The sequence below is a fragment of the Budorcas taxicolor genome, chromosome 19 (assembly GCF_023091745.1).
Source record: "Budorcas taxicolor isolate Tak-1 chromosome 19, Takin1.1, whole genome shotgun sequence".
Taxonomy (NCBI): domain Eukaryota; kingdom Metazoa; phylum Chordata; class Mammalia; order Artiodactyla; family Bovidae; genus Budorcas; species Budorcas taxicolor.
The window spans coordinates 36,713,486-36,740,174 of NC_068928.1; the positions used below are offsets into that span (position 1 = coordinate 36,713,486).

At 41.4% G+C, this 26,689-nt stretch overlaps 1 protein-coding gene across 4 annotated transcripts in view; it reads left to right on the top strand.

Moving 5' to 3' along the window:
• The window catches only part of SPOP (speckle type BTB/POZ protein), an 83,541-nt gene extending 62,778 nt beyond the window's left edge, over positions 1–20,763 (top strand). For 3 of the 4 annotated variants that reach the window (XM_052657545.1, XM_052657546.1, XM_052657547.1), the window contains 8 exons: positions 479–600; positions 2,483–2,634; positions 2,759–2,886; positions 10,403–10,580; positions 13,474–13,529; positions 14,022–14,144; positions 18,110–18,252; positions 19,512–20,757. In XM_052657545.1, the coding sequence (XP_052513505.1) occupies positions 479–600; positions 2,483–2,634; positions 2,759–2,886; positions 10,403–10,580; positions 13,474–13,529; positions 14,022–14,144; positions 18,110–18,252; positions 19,512–19,656 (1,047 nt within the window). In that variant the 3' untranslated portion in view covers positions 19,657–20,757. Of the gene's footprint in view, positions 1–478; positions 601–2,482; positions 2,635–2,758; positions 2,887–10,402; positions 10,581–13,473; positions 13,530–14,021; positions 14,145–18,109; positions 18,253–19,511 lie in introns of all 4 variants that reach the window. The other variant, XM_052657548.1, reaches the window with a different exon arrangement.
• The last annotated feature ends 5,926 nt before the right edge of the window (positions 20,764–26,689 follow it).

The window sequence follows — 26,689 nt, forward strand, 5'->3', positions numbered from 1 at the left end:
AGGCCACTGTTTTTCACAGGAGGTTGAAGGAGGGGAATCTTTGAAACTAGATCTACTCTCTACATCTTCCTTGATGGTAATGAGTGACTTTGTTGGGCAACTCAAGGGGAAACTAGGTTTGAGATTTGCAACCCCAGGCAGTGGTATCAATATCTAAATGATTAAACACTGCTCTGAGCAGAGGTTCATTTTAGGAGTGGCTTAATCACATGCTTTCCCAACATTGTCTGTGCTTTTCTCACTTTCCATCCAGTATTTCTCAGAAACTGAAAAGAAAAGCAGTGGAAGCAGTTGATCACTGTGAGATTTCTTAAAATGTAGATGAGGGATGGAAAAGGCTGAGCCTCTCTGCTGGCCGAACAGTGCTGTCTTCCTATGGGATTATGCAAAGGGAGGGAGGGGGAAATTATCTGATCTCCAGGCTGTTTTTCAGGTTGCTCACTTCCTATGTAATTACTTCCTGGTTTTCTGTCAACAGATCAAGGTAGTGAAGTTCTCCTACATGTGGACCATCAATAACTTTAGCTTTTGCCGGGAGGAAATGGGTGAAGTCATTAAAAGTTCAACCTTTTCATCAGGAGCCAATGATAAACTGAAATGGTGAGGAAGAATACATTTAGCTGTAAAAATGTTTCTAAAAGTTACCTGTTTTGCTTGGCTTCATGGAAGACTGACTGGAACGTAAGATCCTTGATGGCAGGGACTTTGTTTTGTTCTTTATTTATTCCCCAGTGTCTGATACATAACAGATACTCCCTGTATGTTTGTTGAATTAGTTCGGTGAGTATATCGAGGTCAGCAAGCTCAAATGGCTGTAAAGTCAGTGAGTTAAGACGGCCAGTACTGTAAATAATATCCGTACCTGGTGTGAATGTTGACCACTTTGCAAACTAGTTAAGTGTCCTAAAAGAAGTGGTGGCTTCAGCTCCCCCTGACGATAGCCACATGTGAATAAGGTCTCACCATTGCCAGATTCTCTGATTTTTCAAGAAGAACAGAAAATCTAGATTTTATAATGTAATATCTCTTGATTTTTAGATTGCCTGTTTTTAAACAAAGGAGGTTTATTTACTTGTAACTGGAATGTCCAGGGTATAGGATATCTTTTAAGGTAATTTGATCCAAGAGCCAGCCCAATGGTTAGATTAAGGACCCCAGCACTCTCTGCTCTGCCCTGCTCTCCACACTGTTTGGCATCTCAAGATTAGCTTCCCTTGTAGTTAAAAGTTGACTGACAGTAGCAATGGGCATCTTCCACTACCGTCCAACAGTCTTTAAAACTTGCTGCGAACTGTGTGGCCAAGAATGTGTCAGACGTGCACCGATTGGTTTAGATCTAGGTTCCCTCAGTTGATCCCTGTGGCAAGGGAAATAGGATCTGGGAGGGTGGGTCAGTTCCTTCCAGTTGTCTTCTCTTGAGGAGCAGGCTGTTATGTATAAAACCATGTACTCTACAAAGACCAGAATACATGTCTGTGAACCACCATTTTGACCTCTGATAACCCACTGAAAAGTTCAATGACTTTCCATTCATTTAGTATTTGTAGGCCATGTACATTAAGTAGTGAATTACTAGGTGCTGAGAGAATTCTTAGGCATTGTATTTAAGCATTCTTAGGCATTGTATTTAAATTCACATCTTCAGCACAATGTGTTGTGATGTCTGTGGCGTATGCACTTTCCAGAGAAGCAGTGAATTGGGCCACCTGTTTGAGAGAGGTGTCATAATACTGGCAAGGCCTAAGGATGCATATGGCCTATGTATTATACGTGGTAAAACAGTGTCTGAACCACATGCAGTTCAGCTAATGACATTTATAAGTTAACTGAGTTCAACCTGTTAAATTCTGTCTGAATTTTGTTTTGATCCATTGGTAACAGATTGGCATCGCTAACTCTACTTAGAAGTCTGACTTGGAACTCTGCCCCGCATAATGGGAGTTTACCTTTGTCTGTGCTTCCTCCATATTGCCTCTTTTATTTTAATCTTAGAGTATTATCGCCAGATTGATAAAATATCTGTAAAAGATTACTTACTTCTCTAGAGTTCTTTTTCTTTCCCAAATTGGTATTGAAAGGCTCACTGACTTTTTTCCTCCTGGTTTCATTGCAGTCCCAAAAAAATAAGGGGCTGGTTTTCCTGAGATTGAGGATTAAAATAGATTGAGACTTGACTGAATTTCAAAATATTTTAGGGGGGAAAAGTGATTCGGGAGATTATGAGGAAAGAGGCGGAGATGCAAGGGATGTGTTGTCAGATTCTAAGATGCCTATTTATTGTTTACTTTTTAAAAGGTGCCTCAGGTTGCTCTAGAAAAGTGATTTCTAAGTAGTCCTTTAACTGAGTCAGAACATCCTGCTGTGGGGCCTGGGTTTGTTTTTTAACATCTCCTGTTGATTCTTATGTTCTAGTTGCCTCCTATCACTTCATGAGCCTACAAACGTGGATGCTTTTGACTTTTTTTCCTTCTGTTTTGGGCAGGTGTTTGCGGGTAAACCCAAAAGGACTAGATGAAGAAAGCAAAGATTACCTGTCACTTTACCTGTTACTCGTCAGCTGTCCAAAGAGTGAAGTTCGAGCAAAATTCAAATTCTCCATCCTGAATGCCAAGGGAGAAGAAACCAAAGCTATGGGTAAATGTTATCTTTGTTTGACTCTGTTTTCACATCCAGCAACTTTATACATTGACAAGTTGTGGATTTGATTTGATCTTTTTTTGAGTAACCCTAAATATAACTTTTTTTTTTTTCACTCCAGAGAGTCAACGGGCATATAGGTTTGTGCAGGGGAAAGACTGGGGATTCAAAAAATTCATCCGTAGAGATTTTCTCTTGGATGAGGCCAATGGGCTTCTTCCTGATGACAAGCTTACCCTCTTCTGTGAGGTGAGTCCTTTTACCCTGCTGTGAGAGTAGCAGTTCCCAGACCTGATGGGTATCGGTAGATGTCTTGTTATCAAGGATGGAGAGTGAGAAAATCCCCAAGTGGAGTGGTGCTGCACGAATATTATTGACACGACTGACTGAAAGCTGTGCCATGTTTTCAAGGTTGTTGGGCAGCTCAGTTTTCCACTTGTTACTGTTCTGAAAAACAAAGATTGTGTATGTACTATCTTGGGTCATGATTCTGGCTTTTCATTGCAAAATTTTTCAGAAAGCATTTGGAAGGACTGTTACTTTACACTGAGGAGAATGACCAGCAACTGGATGAGTATATTTGTTCCTTGAGCTTTCTGGCTTCTCCTTGAATATGAGGTCCACATGTGTTTGATAGAGCACTTTCTTTTTGCTCTTTGAACTAGATGACTTTTATCAGTTGTTGAGTGTCTTTGGTTTGTCTTGCTGAAGAAGTGGTGAAATAGGAAGGTAAGAACCATTTATTTTTAGAGTGGAGGTTATGTAAAGCTAAGTCATTGTTAGTGAAGAGGGTTATCTGTAGTCATTTAGGAGAAGCCTTATAAGATCCCTAATGACCTAAAGAGCCTTTTCAGGTTTTTAGGAGAAGCCTAGAGATAAAATTCCTTGAGAGTGAGTTGGAAAATGGTTTCTTTAATGAGTGTATACTAATTAGTCGTTTCATGCTGTTATTAATGCATTTATAAATACTAATAAGCTTACAGTGTAAGAAACGAGTAAAACCTCTAGTCAGCTGGGATGTTGGTGTTCCTTGTACATTGTGTGGTCAAGGACCTGATTCCTGCTCAGTATCACCAAGAGAATGTCTCCTGTGCTTTCATGGGGCGGATGCAGGCAAGTTTCCCAACTAACAGTGTACTCTGTCAAATAATAGGCCCACAGTGCAAGTTAACATTAACAATAGCTCCAAAGGCATAGCATGTCGCCACCTGCGCAGTGGGGAAGGTGTCCCTTAGGAGTCTTGCCCTGTTGTAGAAGAGGCCTGGCCAGAAGTAGCTGGCTTCTTTTCCAAGTCACAGCTCATTGAATATTTTCATAGAGTTGCTGATGATTAGTAAACCTGTGAGGTATATTTTATTAAAATACTGCACTGAATACGTAAAATATAGTTTGCATAATAGCTACCTTTTCTCCTTTTTAATTGCTAAATGAAAAGAAATAAGAAAATACTAGAGTGAAGGTGTCTGTAAAAATATATAAAATGTTGCAGTTATGTTTTATAAAATGCTGCAGTCATTTTTTATCTTGGAATTTCAATTCTACATAAATCCAAGTAGTTAGAGGTCATACTCAATTGCCCAAGTGGAGAAATGAAAGCAAGAACAATTGGGTGGTTTTGTGTAAGATTGAATGTTATATAAACAGACTATCAATTGAATATTCACCCACCTTAGAGATCCTGTATTTCAGAAAAAATTTAAAATAGTGTATTCTAATTTCTGTTGGAAATGAAAGCCAATCTTTGAACTATTCTCTGAAGGAAATCACCTCTAAATAATGCATCTGGTGTCTTAGGCAATACCAGAACCTTAATTGCCACATTTTTAAGTCTACAGTGCGTCCAGCGTTTTCTTACACGCTCTCCCCCGCACCTCACCCCACCCAGATCCATTCCATCTGCTTCAGCCCTTGTATTGACATTCTCGATTTGGAAACCAGTTGACCTGCCCTCACTTGGCAATTTCTCATCCTGTGGTTGAGTCTGAGGCACTCTCTCTTTGCTTCCCCATATGAAATTCTCTTAGGAGAAATTCTGTGGTTAAGTTTAGAAATGCCTTACTGACTTAGAAGGGAAGTGAGATGACACTTTGGAAATGAGGAGATGTTGAGCAGGGAAACGTCTGGCTGGGTTCTGCTGATGCCATCGGTTTCTTACCATCGGACCAGGTGTGCCATCTGTTCCTCTCACACTTCTCTGTTGGCCACAGGTGCTGAGTGTTGCTTCTCGTTCTTGGGCTTGTGCCTAGTGAGATTCGTTTCTGTTCCAAGACTCTCTGTGGACTTAGTAGCGTTCAGCGTTGCAAGACAGTTGCGTAGGGGTGTGTGTTGGATGTGTGGGCTTTAAAAATGTCTGCAGCTCATCTAAGTTCTTAGTGCATTTCAGAGCTAGATCATCCTTTGGTGAAAATTCTGTCCCTTTGACCTTTGCTCCCTTCTGTCAATGGAATATTTATTAAAATAATAAAGTCTGTTTTGTTCATATTTATATTTTTATTTATTATTGGTTTAGTTATATTTTCTTAAAATTTAGAGGTCTTTATGAAGTTGATGTCCACATACAAATTTAAATAATGAGTACTGCACTGTTCTATTCCTTACCCAGTTTTTGGCTCAGGTACTTCTGTCCTGTCCTGATGTAATAAGTACAGCTGTTTCGTGAATATTTTTGGTCTGTTCCCAGAGGCCACAAGAGGGAATCCTAAGGTGAAGGACTGAGAATCACACATTTGTGTGTTTCGGCTGTATTTCAGTATAACTGTATAACTGTTAATGAAGCTGAAAAATGCCGAATGGGTAGTCTCGTTTGTAATGTGCCACACTGGGTTCACTTTCAGTTCTTATTGATCTTTCTTTCTGACTGTTAGGAAATGTGGTGAGTTTTCCAAGTTGATACTGCTTAGTTAACACATTCCCTCAATTGTCTTTTATCACAGTCCTTTGAGCTGGGTTAGTTCTTCTCGATTCATTTTATGTTACTGGGGGAGAAGCAGTGCCTAGGGAGGTCAGGTAGTTCTTCCTGACATTGTGCAGCAAATTGGTAGCAGCTCTCCACTTTCCATCTCTAGTCTGCCGTGCTACGCTAAAGTGGAGCTGAGAACCATTCACCCCAGGAAACATGGGCTCTACCAAGTTTTCTTTGGTAATGAAAGAATCGTGAAAGCTTTACACTTTTAATTTTCTCTTTAATAATTTGGACCACAGAAAATCCACTTGAAATGCTTCACTTTTGTTGACCCTCTTTATGTGTACTGAAAGCAGGTAGCTGTTCGCAGTAAAGATCCATGTATTCCATCTTCACTGTATATGCCTCTGACAGGTAGAAGATTCCAGTTCCTGTTTGTAATGTTGTAATTAAAGTTTAAATATTAAATACCATATGAAATATCTAGATACTAGTTAATTATTAAAATGTCTCTTTCCTTAACAAACAATATCTCTTCAAAGCCTGGGAATATATGTTTTTGCCAAATTTTAAATATGTTGGTCTACTTTTTCTTTTACTATTTATTAATGGATTACTTGTATATATTAGTTGAAAGAAAATGCTAATAATAATTGATTGTTCTTGACCTACAAAAATGGTGATTTAATGTGTACTATCATTATAGGTTATAAAACATGATAACGTAGTAAATCTACCCAACCCAGCATTACCCCCAGTAACTTAGAACCGACCTATATATGCTTCTTCCCTATCCCTTAAACCTGTTGTCTCTCTACTCAGACAATGATAATAAATAGCTCATTCCATTGTTTATTATTTGTATGCCTGAACAATATATTGCTTAGGCTTGCTTGTTTTTGAGCTTTATGAAGATGGTCTCAGGATGTATGTAGCCATCTAGGACCTGCTGTTTTCACATTATGTTTCTGAGATTTGTTTACACTGTGAATGTAACTATAGCTCGTTGATTTTGATGCTGTGCGGTATTCTGTTGTATATCCACACCCCCTCTGATTGGTTGGTTTGCTCTTTCTTACTGATAGACGTTTAGAGAGTTGCTAGTCTTTTGATTAGAAGCAGGGCTGCTGCTGTGTTGTTGTTCAGTCACTAAGTCGTGTCCACCTCTCTGTGACCCCATGGACTGCAGCACACCAGGCTTTCCTGTCCTTCACTATCTCCTGGATTTTTTTCAGACTCGTGTCTGTTTAGTTGGTGATGCCATCCAGCCATCTCATCCTCTGTCACCCCTTTCTCCTCCTGCCCTCAATCTTGCCCAGCATCAGGGTCTTTTCCAATGAGTTGGCTCTTTGCATTAGGTTGCCAAAGTATTGAACCTTCAGTTATTGTATCAGTCCTTCCAATGAATATTCAGAGTTGATTTCCTTAAGGATTGAATGGTTTGGTCTCCTTGCTGTCCAGTGGACTCTCAAGAGTCTTCTCCAGCACCACAGTTTGAAAGCATCAATTCTTTGGTGCTTAGCCTTCTTTATGGTCCAACTCTCACATCCATACGTGACTATTGGAAAAACCATAACTTTGATTATATGGACCTTTGTTGGCAGAGTGTCAGCTGCTGCTATAAACAGTCTGTATACAGTCTATTTTTCTAGATTGTTTCCATTATATGGAAGTTAAAAATGTATTTCCATTATTTTTAACCTTGACTTTCTATGTTTGGACAAAATATACAAGAAATGACATAATCTTTCATGAAATTTTCTTTTTTTAAGGAAAAGAATTGACTTTAAAAGTGAGATCCTTTTACAACTTGAAATTTAGAGGGTTATAGAGCCTTCCTGAGACATTTTCATGCATCATGTCTAAGACGACATAAATGTCATAGTCACGTCATCTTCACAGCTGCAATTCTGAATGAGTCTCCATAGTCAACTTTATAAACATTTAAAAAAAAAAGTCTTTAGTTTTTCTCAAAATGGTATCATTTTAGTATCATCATTTGCAGAGGAAAACAATCCCTTTCTAAGTTAAAAGTTTGGGCTCTGAAGACTCATTTGTGAATGCCATTTAAAATTTATTTTTAATTAAGCGTATTTAATGTTGGTAAGAGGTGCCAGACATTCAGAGCTCTAGAGACTCCAGGCATCCATATATCTGCAGAACAAGTCTGGCTCAGACAGTAAAGGTACATTCTCCTTCCTACTGTGTTCCTGTCTGTGTCTAGAAAGAGGAATTACCCCAGTGAGAGGAGTCACTGTCTTTGGGCCCCACTCATTACCAAGTACACATGTAACCAGCACAGAGCCCACTGGTAACCATAGTTTGAAAATCAGCTTAGCTCTTGCCAGTTCATTTTACCCAGTCGAGTAAATTGCCATCAAGTGTTGATGACGTTGGGCTCCTGTCAGACTGGTTTAATTCAAGCTTAGGAGCCCAGTGCCAGATGTATTCTCCGTTCCTTTCATTGGCCATCCCGTAAGATTCCTGCCTTTCCTGAGGAACTTGGATTTAATTGGGCATGTCCTTGGTGTTTTGTTTGTTCATTTTTAAATCAGCAGTATTTTGAAGCTAAAACTGGAAATAGGCTGCTTCTACTTTTGGTGTTAATATTATATCAAACAAGTAAGGATGTTAATAAGAGAAAGTTGCTGAACCAGATTGGAGATCTGACACGGGACAGTCTCTGGGGTGGTTTGTGTTGGGTCCTGGGCTGTTAAAATAATACTATATTCTGGCTCTAATAAATGTGCTACTAATGCTGAGCACATTCATGATTGATTAGCTCAGCTCTTCATTGTTCAGGACCATAACAGCTAGTTTGAGACAATCGAATAAACTTCTTGACCTGAGAGTAAACATCTCACTCTTACACAGAACGGGCCGCCAGTCCATTTGGATGGGGCGTTAACCATGTCTGGGTTTATGATTGCATTTAAAGGATGACTTGCATCTTGAAGGTTAAAAGAAATTTGAGTCATTTAGGATGTTCCTTAGCTGTCTTTCTCATCTAACTCATAGGAATAGCAAGAGTGGGGAGCTGATTCTCAAGGTTTGTGAATTCTACTTTCTTTTTAACATTTCTAACCTAATATGATGTAGAAGAGGAAGCATAGCTAGGGTTGTCAGGCAGAAGACTGAGGTCTGTTGGGTCTCATCTTCAGCTGGGTAATTTACACTTGTTTTATAATGTGTTATATCATTTATAAATTCCTGTGGCTTTTTAAATTAATTAATCTGACTTTGTGGAGTCTTAGCTGTGACATACAGGATCTTTCATCACAGTACATGGTCTCTGTGGTTGTGGCGTGCAGGCCTGGTTGCTCTGTGGCGTGTTGGATCTTAGTTCCTTGACCAGGGACTGAACCTACTTTCCCTGCATTGCAAGGCAGATTCTTAATCACTGGACCATCAGGGAAGCCTCAGTCCTTGTATTTTGTATTCTAACACATTTATCTGAATTTCATTGACCTATCTAGAAGTACCAGGGTTTTAGATTCTTTAGGCCAAACAGTTAAAACAGGGCTGCTGCTGAAGGCAAGTGGCCAGTTGGATTTCTCTGTAAACTCGTCATCATTCTGTTCCAAAGCTATAAGAGGATGCCTAACTGGAGCCAATCACCTTATGTGTCATTGTCACAAGTGACTGAATAAGCATGTGAATGATGTGGAATACCTACCCAGTTATCACTACCCAAGATCTTCAGGCTCAGTCCTGTTCGTTAGCATTGGTGAGGAAATACCAGTTATTTACTATGCCCTGTGTAAGAGTTGGACCATAAGAAGGCTGAGCACCAAAGAATTGATGCTTTTGATTTGTGGTAGTGGAGAAGACTCTTGAGAATCCTGTGGACTTCATGGAGATCAAACTAGTCAATCCTAAAGGAAATCAACCCTGAATATTCATTGGAAGGACTGATGCTGAAGCACCAATACTTTGGCCACCTGATGCAAAGAGCCCACTCACTGGAAAGGACTCTGATACTGGGAAAGATAGAAGGCAAAAGAAGAAGGGGGCAGCAGAGGATGAGATGGTTAGATCGCACCATTGACTCAGCAGACGTGAATTTGAGCAAACTTGAGGAGATGGTGGGAGGACAGAGGAGCCTGGTTTTCTGCAGTCCATGGGGTCGCAAAGACTCAGACACGACTTAGCGACTGAACAGCAACAAAAACAGAAGCTGTACTTTATGTTTATGTTCTAGACCCAGCGGAAATCAGTGAAATGCTTTTAGGCTTATAAGAGAGTTTAAATGGGAGTTTCTATAGGAGTTCTTTGTATTCAACCTTTTTCCCTTTTTCTTAGGGAAAATAAGGTAAATATTTAAGGCTTAACATTTGTTTCTGTCTGTTTTTTCCCTGTGGTGATTTGACCAGGTACTTCCCTGTTGGCTCAGATGGTAAAGAATCCGCCTGCAATGCGGGAGACCCGGGGTCAATCCCTGGGTTGGGAAGATCCCCTGGAGAAGGGAATGGCAAGCCACTCCAGTATTGTCGCCTGGAGAATCCCATGAACAGAAAAGCCTGGCAGGCTACAGTCCATGGAGTTGCAAAGAGTAGGACATGACTGAGCGGCCAGCACACATTCAGGGCAGGGAAGGCAGAGCTTATGAGACATTCGGAAGAGAGAGGAGTTTGTGGGGCTCTCTCCTCATTGTCCTGAGATGTTGTAGGATAGTATGATTATGACAGTTAAGAACTACTTCATCGAGGATAAATCCGTGATTAAAAACCAAGAGAATATGACTAAATTTTTATTTAGTTTCTAAATGTACTGCAACAGCAAGGTGAAAGTCATCTCTCCTCCTGGTGGGACAGAAATTCCCAGTAACAAAAGCTTTGGACTGTCTTCTCTTGTCTTTCACAGGTGAGTGTGGTGCAAGATTCCGTCAACATTTCTGGCCAGAATACCATGAATATGGTGAAGGTTCCTGAGTGCCGGTTGGCAGATGAGTTAGGAGGACTGTGGGAGAACTCCCGGTTCACAGACTGTTGTTTGTGTGTTGCTGGCCAGGAATTCCAGGCTCACAAAGCTATCTTAGCAGGTTGGTATTTATTCATGGGGAGTTTCGTTTTGGTTAAACAGGGAAAACCAGTAGACAGCATAATCACCTTTTGAATAACTTAAACTTTTCGAACTAGTAACGAAAAACTTCAGCTAAACATATTTTTATATTGTGGTGACATTAGTTGTCAAAACCAAAAAGACTTTCCATAAACGTGCTACCTTGCTTTTCTCTCTGTAGTGGACTTAGACCACCATTTTCAAGGAACGGTTGATGATGTGTATTAGATGCCTTTGCATCTCGAGGTTAGATGTCCAAACACTGGTTAAGAGCAAGTATTAGCCCCTAGACAAGGACTTAGGATGTAATGGAGAAGATTCTGGACTCAGGACTAAACCACCACATAGCCAAGTCCCCAGCCCTGGAGGTTTTAGCCGTCTCTTCCATACAAACAATAGAAGAATGAGAATGTTCCCAGTGACATGGAAGATCAGGTCTTGTTCTAATAATAGGCCCTTGGTCTTTAAGACCAGAAAGACTGACTCCCAGGAGGGAACTGATAAAGCAGACTGATGGCCTTTACCTCACAGGGAAGCATAGCTTTCAAACTTATATTCAGGCCATAATAAGTGAGAGGAAATCACATGAACCTTCAGGCAACAGATTTCTTACCAAGACCCCCGGCCTTGTCATTCTAAAATGCACACCTGGCAAAACCTCAGTCTGGCTCAATCTAACCATCCTACTGTGCCCCCTCTCAACTGAATGGTACTGAGAATGGCTAAAGGAAGTCATTAACGCTTATGTTAGTGTCTCCAGACTCAGCCAGACCCGCATTATTGCCAAGACCTCTTTATACAGATATTAGTCAGCTCCCTTTCTTTTTCTCAACAATAGACACTTCAGACCTTTACCACTCTCCTTTAATCTCCACCTCCTGAAAAATGACCTTGCTGCTGCTTCCAGGAGAAAATTGAGGCCTGTGTCTCTTGACTCTTGGCTCTCCCCTTACCTGCATTTTCTCTGCATTCTCAGTGGAGGAGGAGTGTCCAAAGCAAACGGGACTTTCTACGGCTGTTCCGTTTCACACACTGCCTTTCCAGAAGCCTTACTCTGCCACTTACACCCTTGTTATATGATATCTTCGTCATCTCTTTCTCCTGTTGCCTGTTCGCCCTCAGGCTAAATCATGCTCCAGTTTCTCCCTCTAGTTATTCTCCCTCTCTTTTCCAGAGCTAAGTTTCTTGAGTTAGCACATCACCTCTCTCGACTCTTTCTTCACACTTATCCTCAGTTCACCTGCATGCCACAAAGCAGTTTTCCAAAGTTATATTGACCTGCTAGTTCCTAAATTTGAGGAACTTTTCAGTTTATGTATTATTTGACTCCTGGTTTCTCTTGCTGGCTCTCTGGCTACTTCTAATGTGTGACCTTCCTCTTCAGTTCAGTTCAGTTCCTCTTCACCCACCCTTTAAATATTGTTATTCCCTAAGAGTCTGCCTTAGTTCTCTTTTCGATCTACTTAATCTCCCTAGGTGATTTAACATCAGCTTCTGTCTATCCACTGACCCCTATAGGCATCTCTTGGCTTTGGATCCTTCCAGAAAGCACCAATCCTTAGTCTTCAGCTTCTGTGATGTATTTATATAGTACCGTATAGTCTATAACCTTTCAGAGATAAGAACAGTGAGGATTGATATTCTTTTGGAATTAGATTAAAATACTGAGGTTTAGAGGGTTAAGATTATATGGTTAGAAAATGGCAAATTTAAAATTAATCTTTTCTGTCATAAATTAGGTCAAAGTTCTGGGTACCCGTTAGCTGAAACTCCTATATTTCATCTGTTCCTTCTCTCTTAGGTAGAGATGGAAAGTCTCAACTTTCACCAAAATCCTTGATTTATTGGACAACATGATAAAATTTGAGTTCCCAGCCATTTCATTACTCTCATGGTTGCAGTTGCGTTTACTGATTTTTCATAGTGTTCATTAGACTAGAATGGGCATGGTAATATATATGTATATATGGCACTGTGAGGCACTATATAAATACATACAGAAGCTGAAGACTAAAGGGCTGGTGCTTTTAATAAAGAGGAAGTGTCCAAAGAGGGATGTCTAGAGGGATCAGAACACACTGTTTAGAACACTGTTTCTGAACCTTTCTTTGTGATTCCCACCCCTGAGGAAAACATTTAAGAGACATTAAGGAATAAGATTTTGTCCTATTGGGTTAAAATCTGAAGGGCCATAAATGACTGTGGTGCCTGAGATGGTTTTCACCTTTTTGGGTGATAATCTCTGTTGATAATGCATGGCTTTAAGGAACAGTCATAAATAAGTCTGTACTTCATGTAGTTAATGAATGCCTTTTAGTCCTGTTCTTGACCTCCTTGCTATGTGGACTCTGGAAGTGGAGAAAGTAGGTATCACTGTTCCAGACAAAAACGTAGGTATCAGGACACCCTGCTTAGACCCTGAAGGACCTTCCATTTGAACCCCCAGATCTACCCAGAGGATATCATTGTCATCTAACATAGGTAATTTGAGTAATCTCTTTGAAATATCATAGTTGCAGTGGAGCTAATAAATTACTTTGAAGGGAATGATCTTTTTTTCCCCTATGTATAATTATTCACTCATTGATATAAAAAGAAAGGAATTTTATAGTTCTGGCATAATGAATATAAAAGACCATTTCCGGCGGTGGGATAGGAAAGAAAATGGTCTCGTCTCCTGGAGTTCTGTGGCTGTCCAGTGGTTAGACTTGATGCTTTCACTGCTGTGGGCCTGGGTTCAGTCCCTGGTTGGGGAACTAAGATCCCGCAAGCCACTTTGCATGGCCAAAAACCAATCTCTCCTTTATAACAGATGAACCAAGAGCTTTTGGTGTGATAACCATATCTGTGTCTGTTTTCCTTTCACTTTGTAGCTCGTTCTCCAGTTTTTAGTGCCATGTTTGAACATGAAATGGAGGAAAGCAAAAAGGTATGTAACAGGATAGAAATATGTCTTTTTAGCTAGGTGGCTAGAATCAGATTATTTCCCAGTTTGGAAGCAGATTTATTTTCCTGGTTGTTGTTTTTTTTTCTTAGTATGTGATTAAAATGGAGTACAGTACCCTGAACAGACAGTTTCTAAAAGCAGAGAGAGGTGGTCTGGAAGCATTCTGGGTAAAGCAGACTCACTGTTCCAAGCAGATCATTCAAATAGTCTTGAGTTGGGGTATTAGGCATGTGTTTTGTAAAGAAATGTGAAAAATCAAAGATATAGTTGTCTTGCTGTGTATTTGAGAAAGCAGAGGTAGTGCACAAGATGGCAGAAAGGGCTATTAACAGTCAAATAGAGCAAAGGGGAATTTCTGTTGATGTTAGATTTTAAATGATATGAACTCCTCTTCCTCAGAACTTAAAATCATGAAGATTGTTTAGGAATTTTGTTCTGTTGGAATGTTTCTCATTTTTAATTTTTTTGGCATAGAATCGGGTTGAAATCAATGATGTGGAGCCTGAAGTTTTTAAGGAAATGATGTGCTTCATTTACACGGGGAAGGCGCCGAACCTCGACAAAATGGCTGATGATTTGCTGGCAGCTGCGGACAAGGTGAGATAGGAATAGGAAAATAATAACAAGACTAGGAGTTTTGGTGGCCTCTTGAGCTTCGTGACTGTGCTTTTATGTTGCTTTGTGGGCAGGATGAGCGTATATCTTAGTATGGTCAGAACAGTCCTGGTTCATACTCGTGTTCCAGCAGTTATCGGTAGCACCCTTTTTATTTTCAAAAGTGTCCTCCTTTTAATGGTAAATCATATGGTCACCCTCACCATGGAAAAGAAGTGAGGTTTACCTCTCTTTCTTGCCCATCTCAAATTTAACTCAGTGATTTGAAAGATTCAGATTAACATTTGGATTTATGATTTGGTTTTGTAGTTTACAAAAATGTTCTTGAGTTCATTAACATTTACTTAAGTTTTGTCAATAAGAGAATAACTTTTACATAGTGTTCTAGTCATTTGCAGCTTTTCCCTAAGAAGTTATTGAAATATATCATATTCAAAATTGTAAGAGAGATACTTCTACCATAAACATACACTTTGATTGTGAGACACATTTTTTTGTGTGTGTGAGACACGTTTTTGATTTGAGAAATGTAAAACTGTAAAAATAATAATATAGATCTTAGCCTTAATGAATTGTAGTAATTACTAAAACAACAGGCAAGTGATTCCCAGGATTGAGTGGGGAAAAGGTTAATGAAACTCTAAGTCAAACTGGGGTTTTTATGTTGCTCTTTTACAACCAGATTTCTCAGGACCTTTAGTATGTTAGTGTGCACTGTGCGTTTTCTAAAAAAGAATACGGTAAACAGATATCTCCAATTTCATTAACCCAGAATCACTTTTCTCAAGGATCACTTCCAGGGATTAGTGTTCCCCAAAACACAGTTTGGGAAACTGACTTTCATTGTGTAGATAGACCAGCGAGAGCAGTGACCTGTTCCTCCAAGGCCCTGTGGTGTGAGGAAATGGGGGGATTGGGTGGGGGAAACAGTTGCTGTTTATCCTGTGGGAACTTTTCTTCTGTTGGGGAGCAGTTGAGGCAAGAGTGTTAAAGGGCATAAGCCCAGCCAGGAGTAGACTCTGAGAGGTGGTCTCTGCTGCAAGTGCCTCCTTTTCCTGCCCTGCTGCTGCAGTAGCTGCCTGAGGGTCCCAGCTGTCTCTGACCTGAAGGCACTAGAGGCTTCGCAGGATTCACTCAGGGGAGTCATCTCCTTCCTCCTCCCTTTACACCCCTGAGGAAAATGTGTTTACAGTGGTGGTTTTATCTTTACTGATGATCTTTTTGCCGTGTTTATAGAGGATGAGGCATATAAACCCAATCAATGCCTCCAGTGGAGAGGATTGAATAATAACTGTATTGTTTTATCAACTTGCAAAACTTTCTTAAGTATAATTAGGCATTTGCAAACATCCTGTACCCTTCCAGGCTAGCTCAGTTCTAACCAGAGAAAACTTGGCTTTCAGTGGAAACAGAAAGGAAACATTCTCTGTGAGGTCTGAGAAAGTAGAACACATGGCTCAAATGGCTGCTTTTCATAAACTGAGTTTATAGTGATTATGCCTCATTTGCCCTCTCCAGTACCCCACTTGCACCCCACTCCAGTACTCTTGCCTGGAAAATCCTATGGACGGAGGAGCCTGGTAGGCTGCAGTCCATGGGGTCGCTAAGAGGCACGACTGAGCGACTTCACTTTCATGCATTGGAGAAGGAAATGGCAACCCACTCCAGTGTTCTTGCCTGGAGAATCCCAGGGACGGGGAGCCTGGTGGGCTGCCGTCTGTGGGGTCGCACAGAATCGGACACGACTGAAGCGACTTAACAGCAGCAGTTTTTTGGCCACACCACTCTGTTTGTGGGATTTTAGTTCCCCAGTCAGATTGTGAACCCAGGACCTCAGGAAGAGTTCTGGGTGAGGGTATAAATAAATGTTTGAACTTCTGGTTAATACTGGACACATCCTGAGAGCTTGGAGTCCTAGCCATTGGACTACCAAGGAATTCCCTGCCCTCTGATTTTCAGTGAAGCCGTCACTTGTGCTTATACATACCAGGCGTTTACCCCTCTCATTATACAGCTCCTGTAAAGATGAATAGTATCACAAGGTCCAGTTTTTAGACAGAAGTACTAAGAGTTGTACATTCTCAGAGCCAGGTTTAGACAGCTGTGTCCCTGGGCTTTCATTCCTGCTCCTCAACCAGAGAGCCTATTGGGAACCTACTGTAAGTATAGAGAGCATGGGATCAGCCAGAACTGACATTCCAAGGTGGTATTTTCAGTGCAGTGTGTAAGAAAAGCAGTTGAATCACAGCAGTGCTTTAAGTTTATGAATGAGAAGTAACTGAAGAGTTCATTTTTCAAGTTCCTTTCAGAATTTTGCATTAGATAAGATAATCTTTGCTCTAAGTTTATTTTAAAACATTTTTACCTTTACACCTTGTGAACTTCAGGAAAACAGAATAATAAATTTTCACAGAAGGATCTAAACATCTAGAATTTACCCAAGAGACTATAAAACAGCTTCTTCTGAGCTTTTCCAGTCTCCTGGGGACATGTGTAATTAGACCAAAAACAAAACAAAACACGTTGCCCAGGCCTAGGAGACAAAATTTCAACCTCTTGGGTAAGTACTGCCATTAGGCAGGTTTTTCAGAAGCATAATTAAGGAAAAAAAGCTGTCCCCAAGGGACAAAAATGGCTACTTTTGTCTAATTATGAAGTAGGGATCAGAGCTATTCACAGCAAAAGTCCTTTTAAAAGAATACATTGAGAAAAAGGATAAGATGAATGTTCTTCACAGCACTGAGTGAAGACTGAATATTTACTCAACTTTTTCCAGTCTTCTAAAACAAAAATGGCAACCTAATTTCTTTCTTGTCTAGTGTCATTCCTGTTTTCCATGGAAACTGTTTTCCAGTTACTCAAATGTAAGAAATTAAAGCTGCACCAAAACCAATAAAATTCTCTTTTTGCTGCAGGAGATCACAGTGCCGGCAGATATGCCTCCTCACCCAGAACTCATAAAAATAAAATTGTCCTGGTTTGATTGTCATGATTCAGCCCAGAGGAGTATTGTGTCATTGAGTTCTGAGGCCTTTAAAATGGGACCTCTACAGAGACTGTGGATTCCCTCAGACCAAATCATTCTCCTGTGAACTAATTAGTGACAGTTTTATTTTGTGCCTCCTTTTTTCCCCATCTTCCCTCTTTGCCCTGAAATTTCTTAGTAAGTTCATGATATATTTCAGAGCAGGTAGTACAGTTGGATCAAAACATACCAAGTAGATTAGATGTGCCCAATATTAACCTAGACCTTCATTTTTAGAACATTTACTTATACCCTTTACTTGAAAAACAGGAAGTTTTTTAAGACTGAAACTAAATCCAGGTTCTCTGTTGCTTTGTTCTTCTACCCTCAGAATCTTAACCTCAACCCCAATAAAATAGGGCTCCATTTGTCCTTTTCTATTGAAAAGGAGGCCTTTGGTTGACAGGAACAACTACTGGCAGAGATGTTGGTAAAAGTCACCACAGGGCTCCTTTCCACAGCCCGATATCCTGCTGGGCTGGTGACAGTACTTAAGTACAAAGGGCAGTGCTGCACCCTAGTCTGGCTCTAAATAAAAGGATTGCAGAAATTTAAAGTGTAATGTCCCTATTGACTTGAAGCAGAGAAGTGCCTCATTGCAAGGGTAGGTGGTGACTGTTTAAGAGAGACTTTCAGTCGTGGTCAGGGTAAGGGAGAGCTTGAAGATGTGGGTCTATTGCGTAGTCCCACATTGCTGTTTTTCTAATAGACTTTAGAACTTGAATGGCAGCTCTGCAAGTTACTTTAGCCATCTTCATTTCAGCCTTCAGCGTATGGCTATGTTTTATAATTGCCTTTTCATGGTCTGTGGAGTTTTATTCCGGTATCCAGTTACGTGATGGTATGGTTGAAGAAAACTACTTCAGTAGCAATCAGCTCAGAGCCTTTCCTGTTCTGACAGCAGCACGCTTGTGTTTTACAGTACGCCTTGGAGCGTTTAAAGGTCATGTGTGAGGATGCTCTCTGCAGTAATCTCTCCGTGGAGAACGCCGCAGAAATTCTCATCCTGGCTGACCTCCACAGCGCAGATCAGTTGAAAACTCAGGCAGTGGATTTCATCAACTAGTGAGTTGCCATCTTCAAAGTTCTTTCAGGATAGTTGGGTTAGCTAGCGAGTGAAAAAGAAAGACTTTGAATTGGTGAGTGAAACAGATGAGCAACATGAAGCTTTCAGGAGTAAGTAGAGAGTGTCTGTCTTTTCCTTCAGCTTGACAGTGTGAAAAATGGTTTTGCTTTCATCAGTCTAATCTGATTGGTGAGTGAAGTGTTTTACTACCTTGCAGGATGAGAATTGATGAAAATGACAACTCGCTGGTCTGAAAAACCTTTGTCCCCCAAAGCAATAGCATCTTTACTTCACACTCACCAGCTTATTACAAAAAGACTTGCAGATCTCTGGGAAAACAGAAATGGATTTTATGAGTTAGTAAGGGTGTCCAATGGTCGGCTGCAGAATGGGGAAAAGAGAAAACATAATTAGGAGATGAAGTCTTGGAATACTGTTTTGAGAAAGAAGTATCCATTCCAGTACATCTGTTCCTTCTTCCTGAATGACAAGTGACCTGGCCATATTACTTTCTCAGTGGGAAGTAATTCTCAGTGGGATATGTTCTGCTTTGCCTAATGGGGGGCAAAAGTTTGGGAAAAAACCTCAAGAAGGGAAGCCCCCACAATAGCCGTACTGGAGTAAGACAGGTCTAAGAGGTTGCAGGGTAGATGAGTAAACATTATTTAACACAGCAAATGCCCTGAAACAAGGAAAGATGTTCTGTAAGGCTGAAGGACTATTTTGAAGGAGTTACCAAATGGAGGCAAAATGTTCCTTATCCTGAGTGCTCACTCTGTACTGGACACTTGCTTGGTGCTTTTTAGATGTTAACCATTCAACGAAGTGCGGGAATTGGCCTCTCTTTTTCAATAATCAAATAAGCCGCAGGCTGTGATCTTCTTTGTGGTTATGGGACTAGTAAATGGCAAAGCCAGATGGAAACTCAGAGCTGTCTGACCCAGAGAACTCCTGCTCTTTATCAGGAATATAAAGAGCCTTGATGATTTAGAGAAAAGCCTGAAGAACATTTCATCTTTTGTAATTGAGAATATAGTGGCTCAAAGTTCTGGTTTTCAGACTTACAAGAGCCATAAACCTGGTCACCTGTCTACCTATTGTCTAACAAGCAAATTCTCTTGCATGTTAAGGGTTCTGTCTGAGTGTGTCTTGCATTGACACCCAGACAGCAAACCCTGGGAAACTGGGCTCTCTAGATGGCTGTTTCGCTCATCTTTCACATACTCCTTTGGTAACCCATCTCTCACGTTTCTCCTAGCCATGCTTCGGATGTCTTGGAGACCTCCGGGTGGAAGTCAATGGTGGTGTCACATCCCCATTTGGTGGCTGAGGCGTACCGCTCTCTGGCTTCAGCACAGTGCCCGTTTCTGGGACCCCCACGCAAACGCCTGAAGCAGTCCTAAGAGCCTGCCCGTTGTAAGACTCCGTTTATTTTCCAGAAGCAGCAGCCATCATGGCTGCCACTGACCACCAGGTAGACAGCGCAATCTGTGGAGCTTTTACTCTGTTGTGGGGGGAAAAGACTGCATTGTGGCCCCAGACTTTTAATACAGCACTAAATAAACTTGGGGGAAGTGGGGGTGGGGGGAGGGAAGGGCCCAAGACTTGGGGCTGTTCTACCTAATGAAAACCCTGTTGCTGCGCCACTGTGTCCCCTTTGGCCTGGCCAAGGTTGATACTGTGGGGATTCAGTTTAGGCGCTGGCCCTGAGGACATCCCCGCGGTGGTACTTTGGAGAAACCTGTCTGCATCTGACTGAGCAGAACAAATCGTCAGGTGCCTGGAGCAAAAAGAAAACTTAAAAAGGACATGTAGTTTTAAGAGAAGGGAAAAGGAAAGAAGAAAGGATTTTTGCAGAATTTCTCAAAAAATCAGTTTGTGGATTCCAGTAGTATTTATGTTGAGAGAAATTTTAGTCCATCCAGCTGTGCTAAAACTTGGATATTTGTGAAAACTCCTCACATGCAAGTTATCAGAAGAGCTCTCTTGTGGTTAGCACTTATTGTTTGCAAGAACAGAATGTGTCCTGTTGCCCTCTGATGAAAAATGGCCAGCAGAGGTGAAAGGGGAAGGAGAGTATTTGACCTAGAAGATGAGTGTTCTGATGTGGTAGCTTTTGGAAAAAAATCTTTATTGGTGTTGAAACTGGAAAAAATAGTTTATCCAGAATTCATACTGTCTTGACAAGAACTATGGTTCTTTGTTTTTAGATATTGTGGAAAATGTTTTTTGGCATTTTTCTCTGATTTTATTTCATCTCCCCCACTCCTTTTTCTAAAAAAAAAAAAACACACAAATACACACAACAATAACAGAGTGAAAAGAAGAGAAAAGAAAAGGAAATTTTATTATTAATGCTATGTGAAAAACCTCCCAGCCCAAGATTGCTCAGCTGTTTGTACCTGACTTGCCACCTGCATAGGAGCCAGTCCTGTTCCTTCCAATTCACCCCTCTTCCTGCAGGGGAGAACTTCCAAATGTTAATTTTTTTTTCTTTTTGAAAATATAAATAATTACTATTTTGTACTGTGTGGTATCTCTGGTCTTTTGTTTGACTCACCTGGCTTGTCTTTGGGGTCCGAATTCCTTAAGGGATTTTGAAGGCCTAGTTTGATCCTTTAACTTGCTCAAAATGTCTAACCAATAGGGATTCATTGTGTGTCCCTAATCTCAAGTTTCCTTTGTGAGCTTCCAGCATCTGCCCGTCCCTTGTCTTTCCTGAGTATCTCACAGTCCACATCCTGATGAGGGATCAGGCTCCTACTGCCAAGGAAGGCAAGTAATAGAAGTGGACTTTTCTGCACCCTGTGTGTTTTAAGACCTGACTCCCGATCTCCCTTAACTAACTATAAAGTATCAAGGGGACATGAATGTGGAGATTTAATAAAGGGAAATTCTTATCTCTGACTGGTTCTGTCACTGACTGGATGTGTTTTCAGAAAACTTAGTATCTGAATTCCCACTGAGCTCACAAGAGTGCTCTGGAGCTCCCGCTCTGCTTTCATATGGCAGTGTTGGACAGGACAGAGGGGTACACTGGAGAATCATCAGCCATTGGGCCAAGGTGTGTATTATTTGACCTTAGATGGAGACTCAAAGCATTTCACCTTCCATTGTTCTCCAGTGACTTTAGCCTTCGCAAACTTTCCAGTTTTCATTTTATCTTGTCCCTCCTGAAATGAAATAGATACGACTGTTATCAGTATATCTTTCCCTAGTGGCTCAGACGGTAAAGCGTCTGCCTACAATATGGGAGACCTGGGTTCGATCCCCGGGTCAGGAAGATCCCCTAGAGAAGGAAGTGGCGACTCACTCCAGTACTCTTGCTTGGAAAATCCCATGGACGGAGGAGCCTGGTAGGCTATAGTCCACAGGGTTGCAAAGAGTCGGACATGACTGAGCAACGCGACTTCACTTCACATTATCAGTATAATCAAAGGCAGGATTTGTTCATTAGAAACCATTCCTCCGCACTTCTTGGTTTCCTCCTAAGTGTCACCTGTGTGAGCAGGTGCCCAGTTCTCCATGTCCTGGCTGCCTTCCTGTGCCTCCTGGGTTCTCATTTTCCAGATGAGCACAGCTGGGGGCTGAGGGGTACCCAGGATCTCCTCTACCCACGTCGTCTCTCAAGTAACTGCACTGGCTCAGCACTGCTTAGGTTTCAGCAAACCTTCCTATAACGTATCTCATTTGAACTTCCCAACAACTTGGAGGGTTTGGTAGGACAAGTAAGAGAGAACATCTTCCCATTTTATAGAAGAGAGAAATTGAAGCCCTGAGGGACATGCCTGAGGTCACACAACTTGAATAAGAGTTCTAATGATACCCTGAAAAGATTGTGTAAGTAACTGGGGGAAGTTCCATATCTGAAATCTGAGGTAAAGCTTCTTCGTGTGGGAATAGCAAGAGCAAAAACTTTATAAAGGTGCCTCAGCTGGCCTGTTAACTCAGGAACCAGGAAGACAAAGCGGGCTTCAGATTTGCTTTTCTTCATTCACAGAAAGCTGTGGATTGGGGGGTTGCTGGGTTTAGGGACTGTGGTTTCAGGAGGGTAGCAATTTGGTCACCAGGCTCCTGGCAAGATAAAGGTCTCTTCTGAGATTTCCCAGTATTTATGGGATTTCCACTATGGGCTTTACTATGGAAACAGAGCGGTTAGGACTTTGGGTACAGGTGAAGCGGTTCGATGCTTCTGCTGTCATCATCCTTTCTGGACATGTTTGTTTTTGTTTAAATGATACAGTTGAAGCCATCTGGTTATGACAACATCAGAGCCCCAGCATACTGTTTGTAAACCTCCCACTGCCACCACCCTCTCCTTTAGCTCCCCCACATCTGAAATTTAATTCAAGTTAACTCCACAATCTGGGGCATGTGCTGTCACTGCAGAGATGTCCGTGCCAGTGGAACAGTTGGAGATTTAAATTCCACTAGGATATGGCTTATTTATCAAAACAATATTTCAAGCACATAGTTTCACAGAACCTTTGGAGTTGCAGTTTCAGGTCCAAATACTATCTGGCATCATTCCCCAACTCCCCTCCTTCCTTGTCAGCTCCCTCTAACTGGCCATTCACGAAACATTTTTCTTGTTCCTTCAGCGAAGGTTAAACCTGTATTGATTATTAGGCATCTCAGGCACCTTTATGGCATTTAATAATTTAGGTAAGAGGTGTTTTGCTTTTCCTTATGACTTACTTGTCTGCTGGCCTATTTAGGTCTTTAAAAGGTTCCTCTCTATCTCTTCTTTTTTAGATTCCAGCCAGGGACCTCAAGATTCTTTCTTAGGCCAAAAGATCTTTGGTTTGACCAGCACTCTGTACAGTCATTTATAATTCTGGCTTAAACCTATTGTGGGTTCTCCATATTGTATGAGCCTGTGCAGATGAAAGGAAACAGCTTGTATGTTTATGAGCAGAACAACAAACTGGCAGGGGGTGGGGGTGTGGAGAGTTGAGCTGCACTTAGAAACTGACTGTTGCTTTGTTCTGGGTGTTCAACTCCTATAAAAGAGCAGCAGCTAAATCCCCCCAACATGACTATATTGGATCCTTTGGGTTATCGTTGTCAAAGAAAAATTCTTGGCTGGAACCCAACCTTATTTTCCACAACTAATTATCTTTTTAATCAGCTTGGGCCTGTGTGTTTCCTTTATCTCATGACTTTTCCCTGAACTCTGCCCTAGATCATTCAGATTCGTTTCTAATGGCTAGCTGACTAATCCAACATTCAGGTGAGTGTTGTTAGATTGCTCTTTATGAGTGTTTATGCACAAAGTGGATGTGTTTCCCCTCTTGATTTCAGAAGTGACTGTGCCACACTGGGCCCTTTGACCCAATAGGTGGACACCTGGAGACAGTGAGCATGGAAGCAAATGTAGGATGATCAATATTTGGGAAAATGAGCTGGGAGAATGAGCAGCTTTCACCTCCAGATGAGAGCAGAAACTTGAATGTTGTTCACTGATGGGATCTTTATGCCACTAAGCCATTAGCAAGATAATCACTCCCCCTCTGTAAATCCTGTAATGCTGGAGTGGAAAGTGGCATCTGAAATATTGTTTGGTTCTGATTCCTGCAGCTCTAGGAAAAAAGAATCTTAGACTTGAAGGAATTCAGTACAAGCAACAGAAATGACTAAGGAGTTGAAGGGGATCAACTCTGGGGGAAAAACTTTAAGATGAAATAAGCATTACTCAAGTATGGGAATAGCAGAGTTCTGAGCACTTGCCGTCTTGTCTTGGGATTGTGCAGCTCCCATTCATCCCAAGGTGATAATGTAACATCCTCAAGGTCATTCACCCTGGCTTTTGGTCAAGAAGCAACAGAAGGCAAAGGAATAGTTTTGGGGCATAGGCCTGCAGACCAAAGAAGAGTGAAAAATCTAAGAATTTGCGTCAGTGGACACACCAGCTCATAATGCTCAGTTGAAATGGGGTGAGCTTTAGCCAACTCAAGACCCTAAAAGATGAGCTCTTGACAAACTGCTGGGATAAAAGGGGGTCCCCACGTAATTCATCTTCTTTTCATGTGTGAGATAAACATATCCAGAGAAGTGAGATATCGAGGCCACTGACTGAACAAATGATGCCTAAGCATCTAGAAAGTGCCAAACACTGTGCTAGGCTAGGCTTGTGGGCGAGTAGGATTTTCACTACAGTAATCCAGTCTAACAGAGAAGAGAGGGGAGTGGCCCACAGAAACAAAGCCGGAAAGTCAAAGCACCGAGGACTGAAAAACTATTGAATTTAGCAATAAGGTCAGCGGTTCCCTTAGAGCAGTTTCTGTCAAGTGGTGGAAGCAGAAGCCAAGACTGATGAGAAGGTAAGCAAACATGGCTTGACTATAAGCTACTCTTTCTAGAAGTTTCACAGGGAGAGAGGAAGGGAATCTCTCCCACTCACTCTTAAGAACTTATGTCTCAATTTAGTCAACACTTTTGTCTAGAAGTAATGGTGTACAGGTTCCATAAAATTACAGACACTTCAGTGGCTGATGGCTTATAACAAAAATCATGTCTGTAGAATAATTACAGCCTCAAACTGAGAAAACAATTACCTTCAACCCTTACACAGTTTTGAGAAAAGTGAAAGTTGCTCAGTTGTGTCTGACTCTCTGTGACCCTGTGGACTATATAGTCCATGGAATTCTCCAGACCAGAATACTGGTGTGGGTGGCCGGTCCCTTCTCCAGGGATCTTCCCAACCCAGGGATCGAACCCGGGTCTCCTGCATCGGAGGTGGATTCTTTACCAGCTGAGCCACCAGGGGGAAGTCCAGGAATACTGGAGTGGGTAGCTTATCCCTTCAGGGGATTGGGAAGATCCTTCCAATCCAGGAATTGAACCAAGGTCTCCTGCATTGCAGGTGGTTTCTTTACCAACTGAGCTATCAGGGAAGCCCACAGATTTGAGAATGATTTCCTGAAGACAGACATGTTTCTATACTTTATCCTGTCCATCCTTCAAGTAAAAGTTGGCTTCACATTTATTATAGACCCTTAAAATGTTTCTGTGGGTAGTGGTTTGGTTCAGTGGTGTGCTACTAAAAGTATAATATTCACTTACCCAAAATACAAGCCCTGGTTGGTAGTACTTGCCAGTTTCCAGTGTAAATACTCCCACTGTGACCATTTCAAGCTTCAAAGTGATACTGCTGGATGCAGACTTGGAAGGGGAAGCGCAGCTCCCTGTTGTCAATTACTGCCACCAAACAGATACCAGCAGATGTATATAACCTCAGCCCATCAGTTCAGTTCAGTCAGTCAGTCAGGTCTGACACTTTGCGACCCCATGAACTGCAGCACACCAGGCCTCCCTATCCATCACCAACTTCCGGAGTCTACCCAAATCCGTGTCCACTGAGTTAGTGATGCCATCCAACCATCTACCTCTGTCGTCCCCTTCTCCTGCTGCTTTCAGTCTTTCCCAGCAGCAGGGTCTTTTCCAGTGAGTCCTTCACATCAGGTGGTCAAAGTATTGGAGCTGCAGCTTCAGCATCAGTCCTTCCAATGAATATTCAGGACTGATTTCCTTTAGGATTGATTGGTTTGATCTCCTAGCTGTCCAAGGGACTCTCAAGAGTCTTCTCCAGCACCACAGTTCAAAAGCATCAATTCTTTGGCACTCAGCTTTCTTTATAGTCCAACTCTCACATCCATACATGACTACTGGAAAAACCATAGCCTTGACTAGACGGACCTTGGTTGGCAAAGTAATGTCTCTGCTTTTTAATATGCTGTCTAGGTTGATCATAACTTTCCTTCCAAGGAGTAAGCGTCTTTTAATTTCATGGCTGCAGTCACCATCTGCAGTGATTTTGGAGCCCAGAAAAACAAACTGCCACTGTTTCCATTGTTTCCCCATCTAATTGCCATGAATTGATGGGACCAGATGCCATGATCTTCGTTTTCTGACTGTTAAGCTTTAAGCCAACTTTTTCACTCTCCTCTTTCACTTTTCATCAAGAGACTCTTCAGTTCCTCACTTTCTGCCATAAAGGTGGTGTCATCTGCATATATGAGGTTATTGATATTTCTCCCGGCAATCTTGATTCCAGCTTGTGCTTCCTCCTCAATCCATAGGCAATGGTAAAGTGTAAGATAAATAAGATGAATTTTGAGTATTCACTACTTTTGCTGTTAGTTGTACATTAATACAGTTTGATTTTTAATTGACCGTTCAACAACCAGCCCTCAACAATTGGCTCTATGGAGCCAGTGTGAACCAGCTCCCAGCATACCACTGGTGTGATTTCAAGCTTGTCCTGCAACTTCTTCGTGCTTTATTTCCTGTTATCCTGCAGCACTCTAGAATGCACTTACTAGTTTAACGGTAAAATGAAGTACTGCCTCTTTGGAAATTTATAGATAGATTGACATTGATACATGAAGATACATGAACCAATAGTCATATTACACATTTTGATCTCTCTGGGTA